This window comes from Lathyrus oleraceus, chromosome 3 (assembly GCF_024323335.1).
Source record: "Lathyrus oleraceus cultivar Zhongwan6 chromosome 3, CAAS_Psat_ZW6_1.0, whole genome shotgun sequence".
NCBI lineage: Eukaryota > Viridiplantae > Streptophyta > Magnoliopsida > Fabales > Fabaceae > Lathyrus > Lathyrus oleraceus.
In genome coordinates this window covers 17,639,822-17,653,900 of record NC_066581.1, presented here as the reverse complement: position 1 = coordinate 17,653,900, position 14,079 = coordinate 17,639,822, and the positions used below count along the sequence as shown (strand labels likewise).

At 35.9% G+C, this 14,079-nt stretch overlaps 1 protein-coding gene across 1 annotated transcript; it reads left to right on the top strand.

Annotated features, from left to right (window-relative positions):
* Positions 1–11,123: 11,123 nt before the first annotated feature.
* On the top strand, positions 11,124–12,340 carry LOC127129428 (uncharacterized). The gene is made up of 3 exons (XM_051058613.1): positions 11,124–11,535; positions 11,619–11,697; positions 11,842–12,340. Exons 1-3 carry the CDS (start codon positions 11,124–11,126, stop codon positions 12,338–12,340), a joined length of 990 nt encoding a protein of 329 aa, XP_050914570.1.
* The last annotated feature ends 1,739 nt before the right edge of the window (positions 12,341–14,079 follow it).

The following is a 14,079-nucleotide window of genomic DNA, read 5'->3' as shown; positions in this document are numbered from 1 at the left end:
CACCCTCTTTTTAAGACCCAACGTACAGAGAGAGTATTTACTCCCCTCTGCACCCCCCTCTCTCCTCACGTGAAAGGGAGTATTTCAAATCCTGCCTAAAAAGTCCTTGCCATGCGTGATCTTTTGAGAGGGCCTTGAGAGAGATGTTGGAAACGTGTGGGGACCATTGGAGTGGAGAGAGACGTTGGGAAAAATCCAAAAGTAGTAGAGGGATCCCCTTTTTTTAAGTTTTTAATACTACTATCTATTCTTATTTTGTGATTGAATAATAGAAATGGGCATGGATTGCAAATGAGGTCCGTTGATTAATTTAAATTAAGGTTTAAGATTGAATCAGAGAAACACAAAAATAATTTAAAATGCAAATAATGCCTATTCTAGATGATTTAATTGACTTACAACAATTTAAATCAACCAAATCAAATAAAATTCACATCTTTCTAAATACACATGATAAAAATAAAATGAGAACATGGAAAATTCTATTTTATTATCCCGATTAATTTGACGAAAGAATAAAAATAAAGCGACAAAAAATGATTAAATGTCGGGCGAAAATTTGCTCGAAAAATTAAATCGGATGCACTAAAATGATCAGCACAAAATATACTTATTGAAAAAATACAGCGTTTCTTTAAATTCTGAAATAAATTTTCATTGGTTGAAAGGCTCGGACGGATCAAAATGCGACCGAAAAAGTTTCCGAAAATATAAAAAGTGCACTAGGTTAAACTACGTGAACCATAGATTAATAATACTGACGTCTGCAAGTTTAATTTTGAAACTTTTTACCCGCTGATTTTGCACGTATTTGAGAAATGATTCAACCAATTGATCTGTATATTCAAGAATTTATTTCGACTGATATTTTAGGTATTATTCATGATGAAATGCATGTCATACTATACAAATGATGCAAATTGAAATTAAAGTCGAATATATGCAATTTTTAAAAATGCCCGGACAAAATTGGGGTATGACAGTATGTTAGCATTGTCCATGCCCATATACCATCTCAGGGAAGCTCCAATTAAACTATCTTGGAAGTAGTGAATCAATAGCTGGTAATTATCAGTTTGAGTAGACATTTTCCTGGCATACATAACAAGATGACTCAGCGGGCAAGTATTCCGTTTGTACTTTTCAAAGTCTGGAACCTTGAATTTCACCAGAATCTTAACGTTGGGGACCAAACAGAGTTCAACAACACTCTTTCCAAACAAGTATTTCCCTCTCAGAGTCTTCAACTCTTTGTGAAACTCAAGGAATTGATCTTTCATTTCATCCATCTTTTCATAGACGTCTAGACCTTCAGACGGATGAGAGTGGTAGATAGTGTCCTCGACATGAGGAAGAGTGTGAATGATGGGAGGAGGCCCTGACATGACCGGGCTAGATGCCAGCAGAGAAACAAATGTGGGTGCATACCCCTCTGGCATCAAGTTTGGTGGCATTCCCCAAGGGAATCCAGCAGGCATAGCAGGAAAAGGTTGACTGACAGAAGCAACAAGAACAGTTGATGAAACAATTTCAGAAATAACAGTCCTTTGAGGAGGAGGAGTTGCAGAAGATGGTGACGGCTAATTTTGAGCAGCAATCACATATTCCATTAGCACCATAAGTCTGGAGATCTCGTCCTTCAGATCTTTGTTTTCTTGCTCTAGATGTTTCATCCTCTTCGATTGATTAGCACGAGTGTTATAGCGGTGAGTCAGCTTGGCTGATGCACATAAGAAGAACTGATAAGACATTTGGAGGAAGAAACATGTAATGCAAATGATGCATGAAATGCAATGTTTTCGATTGTTTTTAATTTCAAGGAATGTATGAAGTCTTATTTGCAAATATATATATTCAATTAATAATAATAATTCGATTGACCATAAAATCTCTTTTTATTCATAAAATTTGGAAGGATTACACTGAGTATAATTTCAGAAACCAAAGTACAAATAAGAGAAAAGGAAACCATCATCCTAAGGATCCCTAGCAACTGCATCAGATGATCTGGCTATGGGTGCATACTTCCTTCGGATGCGTCGAATCTCAGACTCAAAGGATGTCCTCGTCTGAGCCTTCTCAAGGACTAGCTGATCAATAATCTTTTTCCAAGCACTGGAAGGTTGAGGCATGCTAGAGGAATATAAACCATTTGACTCTCTTTGTCTCATCACTGCTCGGTCTTCAAAAATCTCAATAAGTGCATCCTTGTCTTTCAATTCAAGTTGTAACTCTTCATGCTTTCGGCTCAAAGCATGGAACCATTCTTCCCACATATCTCTCTCTTGCTTCATCTTGGTGAGTACGTCTTCTAACTCTTCTACATCTTGGTTAGGGAGACTTGATGGCTCATCCATAACCATAGGCGTAGGTCTGTCACAAGCGTACAACATCTTGAGCTCCAAAGCTCTCTTTTTCACCCAAATATTGTAAGCTTCCAAAGCTACACAATTGCATGGACCAAGCTCGGATCTTCCCTTCCTATGTACATTATACCAAGCATGTATCATCCTTTTGTTCAAATGTTGGGGATCTTTACCCTCTTGATAAAATAAACCCTCTAAATGAGTGTTATTGGGCTTATCTCTCAAGGGGAACCCAAGTTGACGACAGGCCAATGCTGGGTTGTAGTTGATTCCTCCTTGAGTACCAATGAGAGGCACGTTAGAGAACTCACCACAACTGTCAATAATGTCCAAGCTATCCAGTATAGAATCATACGAACCAATATTATCATTAATGAGAGACATAAGTCTATGGGACCACCGTAGACATTGTCGGTTCTCCATGAAAGCAGGCGTCTAAAGTAAGTGTGAAATAAACCACTTGTACAGAAAAGGAACACAACACACAATAGTCCCACCACCTTTTGAATTCCTCAAATGCAAAGAGAAATACATGTCACCCAACAGAGTCGGAACATGATTCCCAATCAAGAAAATTCTAAAGGCATTAACATCAACATAATCGTCAATATTAGGGAACAAGGTCAAGCCATAGATGAGCAATATCAAAATAGCTTCAAAAGCATCCATGCTACCAGCTTGAGCAAAAACAGTAGCTCTACCAATGAGAAACTCAGAAGTCAACCCTATAATTCCTCCTTTTGTCACCAAATGAGCATCAATCTCAGACTTCTTCAGATGAAGAGCTTCATCTATAATATGAGGTCTCAGGATCTCCTCTAATCCACTAAAAGGTACCTTGTCAAATACGGGTATACCCAAGAGATGGGCATACTCCTCCAACATGGGCACAAACTGATAATTTGGAAAAGTGAAGCACCGGTAGAGAGGGTCATAGAACTGAACCAAAACACTCAGAAGTCCTTCAACCACATCAGTAGATAACATAGACAAGAGCTTCCCATGGTGTTGCTTGAATTCCAAGGGATCTAATACAAAGGATGACAACTTCCTTAGCTCTTTCAAATCAGGACATCTGAAACTGTACTTCTTAGTGTTCCTTCGTCCATAATCCATGGTCTGGAAATATTTGTAAATAAGACCTAAGTTTCCTTGAAATTTATTTTCTGTGATGAATGTCATGATGCGCATGTATGCATGAATGCAACAATCACACACAAGGGATCACAAATAAAGCAAACACAAACAAAGGTCAAGGGATGGATCAAGTCATCATCAAGATCAATCATCCATTTTGGTGGATTATGGTTTTCACCTTATCAACATCCAATTTCTATTAATATTGACAAGACTTGATAAGATCAACCGAGAATCAAATGGTTTGTTGTGGGTCACGAGCATGGAGTCTGGTTAAGAACCATCCCAAAGGAGTGTACTAAGGGAAAAAAATTGCAGATCATGTTCTATAAAAGTGTCTTAAGTCTTAATCTCATCTATCAGATATTATTGGTTAGGATGACTGACTCATCAACCCATAATATTCTCAAGAGAAACTCGTCTAAGTGTAGTATCATGTAACAACTGTTATCAAGTCTACACTTGAACAATCTCCGCACTACGTCCTAAATAGGCCAATTTGGGTTAAATGTTCTAGGTCCCCAGCTTCTCGGACCCCAAATTTAGAGAAAGTAATGCCTATCCACAAATAACTTGTGTGACATCAGTAACTCCAAAGAGGTCTCCATTGAGTAGATGGATCTCAAGCCAACTTGTTAAGGACTACTCCACACAAGTTGAACATGACTATACCATCCTCCTATCTTAATTTCACTCAAGTTCGGGTTTGAACTTATCTCACCACTAAGAGATCACCAAGCACAACAGACATATTATATCACACACACAAAATATACAAACATCAAATATACAAATATATTCACATAAAAAGTAGGCTAAACCCACTGAGGACTACTCCCATCAGAGTCGCCATTTAATTTCTGTAGTAGTAAATTCATGAGCATCAAGCTATGGACAAACTTGACGTCAATAAAACCAGAGTCGCCACCGCGTTTTTATTGTTTCCAAAGGAAAAAGGGAAAAGTACGAACAAAACCCAAGGATAAGAAGTTTTTAAATCAAAACTAATAAAACGCCAGAGATTACAGGTAAGGGGGTTGGTTACACAGAGGGAAGGTGTTAGCACCCAAAGTGTCCTAGGTACTCCTAGGGAGACCTTTTTATGTGTGCATATGTTTTTGGTATAAAAGATGTTTGATAAAATAAAGAGTGTAGGGATGAGAGAAGAATCCATTGATTATATTTTGTGTTTGATAAGACCTTTGGTCTTGTGCCTACGTACCAACATAAAAATGATGGATAAAAACAGAGTAATTCGTGGTAAAAATTTCAAATGAGTTGATGAATTGATTTTTAACAAAAATTAAAGAAAAAGGCACAAAAGGCCAAAGCTTTGAATGAGTTTGTTAGTTCTTTTTGTCTTTTGAAATTTAAGTCAATATGGTTAAGTTTATTTACAAATTTGATTTAAGAATATATTTTAAATAATTTATTAGCATAAGGCCAAAGTTTCTAATCATTAAAACATGTCTGAGTTGAAATCACAAACAAAGAAAGTTTTTGAAAAGAGGGAGAGATTTTGAAATTTAAGAAGTGGGAGGATATGAAAAGACTACCCTAAGCAAAAATTTAAAAGTTAAGAGTTGAAAAGATCTGACCAATGGGATGCAATCCAACAGACAAGAATGTCATATAGAAACCCGTTTTACTTTGGACTTTAATCAAGCAATAAGCAATAAGCAATGGGCAACATTCAGGCATCATAAAGATCAAGGCATCAAATAAAGATAGCCACATCCAAGCAAGCATTCCAACAGCTAGCAGTCTTCATCTTCTTCTAATGTAGCAGATGAAATATTCCTTGATCAACTCAGAATAAAACATCAGACAAAGATTATAACAAAGTAACAATTAAGCATATAGGAAAAGTAGCAGATGAACCAAAGAGATCTAAAGTCTTGCATCAGATGAAAGTCACTATCATAGATAGCCCAGTCTCAGATGTTAGCATTGGTCAAGTCCTTTAGCACAGGGAAAGTTGCCCAATTCTAAGTCCAAAGCTTAGGTCAAGTCCCAACAGTCCACCAAATGTTTTTTAGGGCTTTGTTGTTATTAGGTGTTTTAAGGTCCTAAGACCACAAACAAAGTCAAAATTCGATAAACAAATATATACAGTCACAAGATATGGCTCAAATGAGCAAAGTGAAAAAAAACTTAAACATAAACAAGTTGCATGAAATGTAAATGGCAATGAATGATAAATGACTGAAATTTAAATTGCATAAAGTAAATGACTTGAAATTAAAAGAAAAATGAATAAGAGTTAGTCAAAGATTAGTCAAATGTTAGTGTTGAGTTTTAATTGATTAAGTAATTCTTTGGAGAATACTTAACCATTCATTCACAAGTATGGATCCTTGAACCAAGATTTCATCCATAAGAAGGGCTCCAACTTGGATAATTCAACAAGTATGCCACTAGCTCTCATGAAAGAAAAAAAGGTCAAGTCTCCATACAATTCCATGAAGAATGGGAGACTTACAATCTTACTTACTAGAATGTTATACCTTTTTGATTAAATTTAGCTCTATGTTAAGCAATCGTAATTTGACTTATGTAGAAGTCACAACCATCTGAGGCCGGACAATAAAAATAAAGGTGTTAATTCATGTTAGAGATTTGTTACAAATAACCAAACTTATAAAATATACCACACACTAAAAGAAAATATCAAGAGGGGCGGACCTATCTCATCCATACTTGTATTGGTTCATCTGACACAAGGTCATTGATGAATCAATTAGCATTTAGACATTAGAGATTTCATTGGTCAAATGGGGGAATGGGGAAGAATATGGATGAATATGAAGAGGGAAGGGGAAATAGAAACACAAATTGATCATGAGAGTAATTTCATCTGATCAAAACCATCCATTCATTTTGGGAGATGAAATATACATTTCATCAATCCCCTAAATCCAATGGTTTTGATCCAACAAAAGTCAAATCACCATGACCAAGGCACAAACATAAATTCAAACATCACAAGACCATAAAAATGGCTCAACATAATTTTTAAACATTTAATCAATTAAAAATCAATTTAAAAATGAATTAAAATATATTTTAATTTGGACAAAACCTCAAATCCCTTTAAAATACCAAATAAATGTCCAAGGGATTTATCCTAGGTCAAACAAGGTCAAAGGACCTTGGACAAAAATTTCATGATTTTTTAAAAAGTCAGAAGTATTTTTAAATAATTAAAAATATGCATAAAAACACTTAATTCATGAAAGATACCAAAATCAATCCAAAAATTAATTTTAATTCAGAATATGGAACAGAAAATATTTAATTTGTTTTGGTGAAAGTCCCATATTTTTTGGATTAAAAATGGATTTATTATGAATTAAACAAAATAAGACATTAAATGAAAAATCAGAAAATAACAAAAATCAAGGGCCATTAGATCTCCCTCATTAAATGATGTGGAAAATCTGATGGCAGCACGCGCTATCCACGATGCACCTTAGTCAAAGCATCACACACAGGGTAATCACAAGGAAAGGCTGAGATTAAAATATTTCAAACGGATCAAAAGGTTGAGAGAATGCCAACGCACCAACGGAGCCCTAGCTCCGGGCTTCTTCTCCGGTGGACCTCACTGGACTGGTCCACCACCAACCTTCAGCAAAATAAAAAGCGTGGACATGTTTTAAAAGGAAAAATGCTCAAGAGCTCGAATTTGGCCTTAATTTTTTTCAATTCCAAGTATATAGAAAGATACATGGATTTGAATTTTGAGGATCATGAACTGACTTACTTCAATTTGACCTCAAAGCAACTCAATCTTGTTGCCTACATTGGTAGGACTTCAGCAAACAAAAAATCAATGAAAATAGTTGAGAAATGAGGGAGAATCGAAGAAGAAAAGTTTCTGAAATCTCACCTTCGGCGACCTTCAAATCAGCTTGATCTTGCTTGCAATTTGACTTGGCTTGACTCTAGAAGCTTACAGGAAGTGAAATTGATCAAAGAGAGGCTTGGATTCTTGGAGTTTCAATCTCAAAACAGAAGGAGATTTGAAACTCGATTTCAAGTGAAATCTTCAAGTTTATCCTTTAATGGAGGTTAGGGAGGTAATGGTTCAAAGCTTGGTCCAGCGGGCTCCTCATTCTGATCACGAAGGTCATGTATTTATAGGGTTATGCATTGCTTTTTACACACTTTCAATTTTTGCCAATTTTAGCAACTCTTGCTTGCATGGATGCATGGGCGTGTACAAGGCCCAATTCATGATGCCAAATGATCCAATATTCTGTACTAATCAACCTGAAATGATGTCATATGTCATGCATTATTGAAATGAATTTGGAACATAAATCTTACCAAATGAAGCCTTGTGAAGAACCCATGCGCTAGTCCTTCAATTCTTGTCCAAATGAGGTAGACTTTTTGGAAAGGTGACATCATGGGGAATAACTTTTGAATACTTTTCCATTTGAATCTTGGATCATGATAAATTTTGAGGTGGAAGTTTGAGAAATCAAACATAATTGAAATTTTACTAAGTACCAAGTCAAATATCCACTTCTTCCACCTTGAATAACTTTTGCTATGAATTTAAAATGGAAATGGTTCCTTCATCAAAGTTGTATATCTTTCAGTATTATTCAATTTGGTAACAAATCTTACCTCATTTGGATTTTTCATGAAGGAGTTATGCATTTTATAAGTTGAGGAAAATTGTTTGTTCAATGGTATTGGCCCAAAATGACCTATAATGTATCCTCTTGGAACATGCCATTTCAAGTTGAATTTGACATTTCTCAAAGATTAAAAGTTTGATATGATATCTTTAAATTGATCATGAAACTTGGATGGACTTCATATCACAAAAATTGATCAAGTTATGGTCCTTGGAAGTTGACCTCCTAACTAGGACACAAACAAAATGACCTATAATCTTTCACCATAAAAAATGACTTTCCAAGCAAAACTAGATCTTGATGCCAACATGAAAGTTTTTTTGAATGTAATTAGGAGTAACATTTCTCTTGGACAAAAAGTAATTAGGAGTAACGTTTCATATGACAAAAAGTGTAGGAGATAGGGTCTAGTGAACCCCAGTTTTGACTAGTTGACTTTCTCTGGTCAACCTCTTTGAACCAACTTGCAAACTTGAAGTTCCCTTGATTTTTTGGACTCATGGAGGATCATGTAGGCATAAGGTGATGTAAAATAAAGTATCCCTTGATGTATTGGTCCAAATGTTGAAGAAAATTGTTGAGGAAGTCACACAAGGTACCTAGATGAATTAGGGTTTCCAAGGCAAACAAGCTTCAAACTCTTGATGATTTCTTCATCCAAATGATAAATGAAGAACATGGGGATCCATATATGATGTATAGAACCATTGTGAACCATATCTTTATTGATCTCTTTGCACTGAGGGTCTCAAACCCTAGTTGTGAGGTTGAAGAGGCATTGGTGGATGCACACACTACCTACAAAAGAAACAAAGTTATACATAGACATATTTTCGGTATTTTGGTTAGTAAACAAAGTATGTTACAATCAGATGTGCTTGGTGATCTCTCTCAATGAAAACCCAATGAATGAAGGGTAAGGAGGATGCCAAGGTGTGATCCCAAAGCCAATGCATATGGTGAGATAGCATGAGGGATCTTAGGATCAAACTTGGGGTCTTACAAGAAATAATTCTGATAAGGGTGTATATCTATGAGAGGCTACGGAGGGGTCTTTCCCTCTTAGGTTTACTCTTTACCATGTTTTTGATTGAAATTATCGATGGTTTTCAATATTTTTATGATGAGATGATTAGATTGTGATTGTTATATATAAAGCCTTGATTGTTGTATGAATTTGATATGATGATGCTTGCCAAACTTTTCTGTCATGATAATGGAATAAGGGTTTTGGGAATATGAACCTGATAAACAACTTATCGGAAATTATAAAGTGATGATGTGTTGGTGTTTGGTGAATGAATTGTTGATATATGTACATGGTTAATGAAAAATCCATGAAAATATTGTGAGGGATGTTTATAGGATGGAAATTGAGGGTTTGTGATGTGTTGGGCTCGTACTGTTTTAGTCCTTCAAAACAACTTCATTTTAAAAAAATCCTTTGTACGATTTTAATCATAACTTTCGACTCGTGTCACGTTTTAAGGTAGGATTTGGTACATTAGTTAGCTGAGAGGGAGTATTACAATTTTGATTCAGGGGAGAAATCATTTTAATCGATATATTAGAGGGTTAAAGTAGGTGGAAGGAAGTTTAAAAATTTGATGGATATGAATGAAGTATGTATCGATAATTTAATTGTTGTGTGACAAATGATTAGTATGTGTGTTAATAATGTTAGTGGTAGTTCAGAAGGGTGGACTACGTATTAGATAAGTGTATTGAGGGATCAATGGTGGACCACGATGTATTATAATATTGGTGTGTGTTAGAATGAACCATAACGAAGTTTGTATCAGTAAATTATTGTGAAATGGTGAATCATTTGAATTGTTTGTTCACTTGTGATTGTGATAATCCATAAGGGTGGATTATGTTGTACATGGTTGTAGTTGTGTGATCTATTTTGGATCACGACATGATTGATGACAAGTGTGTCAGTTGCATTTTTGCATGCCATGCATTCATAAATTGTTGAGTTGGTGGAGAAAAGTTGAAGTTCGAAGGGGAACGTTATACTTATCTGAAACTTCAAATGGGAAGTTTGGGATTCCAAAGGGGGAATCAGGTTTGTATGATGAAATGTTGATAATCAATCAGTACCACATGCATTAGGTTGAGTTATGGAGTCTCATTGCATTTTCATTATATCGTATGGTGTTTAGTTATGGTGGGAATGTGGATTGTGAATGATTGTGGCGCATTACGCATGAATACTATCTTTAGCATGTTATGCACTGATTAATTATATTAATGTATTTCTTACCCCCTTTTTGTTTGTTGTGTTTTTACTCCTTTGGAGTACAGAAAATCAGGTACCTAAGTAGTTGACGGTGCACAATATGTTGCTATCGGTCGGGTCTTCTAGTGTAGTCACTCTGATACGTAACATTGGAGTTGTTTTACCTATGTGTTTTTCATGTTACATATATTTAAATAATAAGGATTATTGTTTTAAACTACTATTGTTTGGATGTTTGGGTGAGGCTTTGGATGCCGAACAAAAAATGTTTGTAATTCCACTATAACAATGTGATTTATATGAGTTGAATTAAACTTTTAAACTTCAACTTATGTGGATGTGACATCCCACTTGATTTAATTATTTATATTTTATTTATTTATTTAAATAGGGGAGTAAGGTGTTATAAAGTGGTATCATAGCAGGTTGGTCCGTCCGACCAGATGTATTGTGTCTTATAAGTTTTTAGTATGTGAATATTGATATAAGTTTCTTCTAACCATGTGTTGATATGTTTAGAATATGGCTGGTAGGAATGATGGTGTTATTGCTGCCTCCTTGCAAGTAGTGGCTCAAGTTGTACATAACAACCAACGGGGGGGAAATGATGAGTTACGTAACTTGGGAAAGTATCAGAGGAACAACCCGCCTACCTTCAAAGGAATGTATGATCTAGAGGGAGCATAAGCATGGGTTAGGCACATTGATAATATTTTCATGGTAATGGCATGTACTGAGGCACAAAAAGTGCAGTTCGGTAAGCATATATTAACTGAGGAAGTTGATGATCGGTGGGGTAACACTCGCCAGAGATTGGAAGCTGCGGGTAATGAAATTACATGGGTTGTGTTCAAAGGAGAGTTTCTGGACAAGTTTTTTCCAGAAGATGTACGTGGTAAGAAAGAGATTGAGTTTCTGGAATTAAAACAAGGGAACTCAACTGTTGCTGAATATGCTGCTAAGTTCGAGGAACTTATGAAACTCTGTTCACACTACAATGATGCAGTTGTAGTGGTTTCCAAATGTATCAAGCTTGAGAATGGGTTGCGTTCTAAGATCAAGCAGGGCATCAGTTATCAACAGACTCGTCGGTTTCCTAAACTGGTGAACAAATGCATAATATATGATGAGGACGGTAAAGCTCAGTTTGCTTATTATAAAAGTTTAGGTGAGAAAAAGGGAAACAGCTGAATCATGGAAAGTTATATAATGTTCCAGCTGACAAACGGAAACAGGGAATTTCATATGATAGAAGGCCAAGTGTGGGAGATGATCCTGCTCATATCAAGTGTTATAGGTATGGTGATGCAAGACATCGCGCCAATGAATGTAAAAGTGATGAAAATAAATGATTCAAATATGGGAAGTCAAAACATCTGATTGCTGATTGGAAAACTAATGTGCCTACTTGTTATAATTGTGGGGAACTTTGTCACATCAGCACCACTTGTCAGAAACCAAAGAAATCTCAGACTGGAGGGAAGGTGTTTGTGTTGGCTGGATCTCAGCCTAACAGTTCTATCAGGTTGATTAGAGGTACATGTTATATTCACGATATTTCTTTGATTGCTATTATTGATACGGGTGCAACACGCTCGTTTATTTCTGCTAATTGTGTACGAAAAGTGGGTCGTGTTTTGTCTACTCTGAATGGTGGACTAGTTATTGACACTTCAACTAATGGGTCGGTGACTACTTGTTTGGTATGTCTGAATTATCCTTTGTCCATCTATGGCAAGGACTTTGGTATTAATTTAATTTTCTTACCACTGGAAGATATGGATGTAATTATGGGAATGAAATGGTTGGAGTTCAACCATGTTTATGTCAATTATTACAACAAAACTTTACGGTTTCTTGCTTCTGAAGATAAACAAGAAGATGATTTTATATCTGCTAAAGAATTGAAGGAATTGTTGAAAGATGAAGCTACAACATAATGTTTTCCCATCTATCTGTGGAGAGTCAGGCGATTATTGAAAGGTTACCAGTGTTATGTGAATTTCCAGAGGTGTTTCCGAATGACATGTCTGAACTTCCGCCCAAGAGAGAGGTGGAGTTTACTATTGATCTTGTACCTGGTACTAGGACAGTTTCTATGGCACCATACGAAATGTCCGCATCAGAGTTGAGATAATTGAAGAATCAGTTGGAAGACTTACTTGAAAATAGATTTATTAGATCAAGTTTATTGCCTTGGGGAGCTCTAGTGTTATCGGTGAAGAAGAAAGATGATAGTATGCGACTATGTGTTGATTATACGCAGTTGAATAAAGTGACGATAAAAAATAAATATCCATTTTTGAGAATCGATGACTTAATGGATCATCTAGTAGAGGCATGTGTATTTAGAAAAATTAATTTAAGGTCAGGTTACCATCAGATCTGAGTTAAAGACGAGGATATTTAGAAGATAACTTTTAGAACCCGATACGACCATTACGAATAATTTGTGATTCCTTTCAGAGTGTCTAATGCACCAAGGGTGTTCATGGAATGTATGAATCGTATTTTTCATCCGTACCTTGATCAATTTATCGTAGTCTTTATTGATGACATGTTGATTTACTCTAAGTCGAGTGAGGAGCATGCAGAACATTTGAGATTTATACTACAGGTACTTAAAGAAAATAAGTTGTTCGAAGTGTGAGTTCTGGCTACCTGAAGTGAGTTTCTTGGGTCATGTAATTTCTGGTGAGGGAATAGCAGTGGATCTGTCCAAGGTAGATGCAGTACTACAGTGGGAAACTCCTAAATCAGTTACAGAGATCAGAACCTTTTTAGGGTTGGTTTGTTACTATCGTAGGTTTATTGAAGGGTTTTCAAATTTAGCCCTTCCCTTGACTCAGCTGACTCGAAAGGGTCACACCTAAGTTTGGGATATCCATTATGAAAAAAGCTTTAGAGAACTCAAAAAGAAGTTGACTATAACTCTAGTTTTAATTTTACCAAATCCTTTTGAACTGTTTGTGGTAGATTGTGATGCGTCTAAAATAGGTTTAGGCAGTATGTTGATGTAGGATGGTAAGGTGTGGCGTATGCTTCACGACAACTAAAAGTATACGATAAGAGTTATCCCACTCACGGCCTTGGACTAGGTATTTGTGTTAAAAATAAGGAGGCATTATCTTTATGGTTCAAGGTTCGAGGTATATAGTGACCATAAGAGTTTAAAATACTTATTTAATCAAAAGGAGCAGAACATGAGGCAGAGGAGGTGGTTGGAATTTCTGAAGGATTATGACTTTGGTTTAAATTATCATACAAGTAAAGCTAACTTTGTGGCTAATGCTTTAAGTCAGAAGTTTATTCATATGTCGGCATTGATGGTTAGGGAATTGTAGTTAATTGAATAGTTTAAAGATATGAGTATGGTTTGTGAAATGACATCGGAAAGTGTGATGTTGGGTATGTTAAAACTAAACAATGAATTCCTTAATAAGATTAGGGAGAATAAGAAATTGGATGTTAAGCTGGTGGATTTATTGCCTTGAGACACACAAATGTAGATGGTGATTTTAAGGTAGATGAATATGGAGTACTAAGGTTTTGAGGTAGAGTATGTGTGCCTGATAATCCTAAACTAAAGAAATTGATTCTTGAGGAAAGTCATAGGATTAGTTTGAGTATACACCCTGGGGCTACAGAGATATATCAGGATCTCAAGAAATAATTTCAG

What these genes read in the sequence shown, in the direction of transcription:
- LOC127129428 (XM_051058613.1), top strand. Translation starts at nt 11,124, where the DNA reads ATGGCATGTACTGAGGCACAAAAAGTGCAGTTCGGTAAGCATATATTA. An exon ending in CATAATATATGATGAGGACG is followed by an intron (nt 11,536 to 11,618) that starts GTAAAGCTCAGT and finishes ATAATGTTCCAG; the next exon opens with CTGACAAACGGAAACAGGGA. An exon ending in GCTCATATCAAGTGTTATAG is followed by an intron (nt 11,698 to 11,841) that starts GTATGGTGATGC and finishes TTGTCACATCAG; the next exon opens with CACCACTTGTCAGAAACCAA.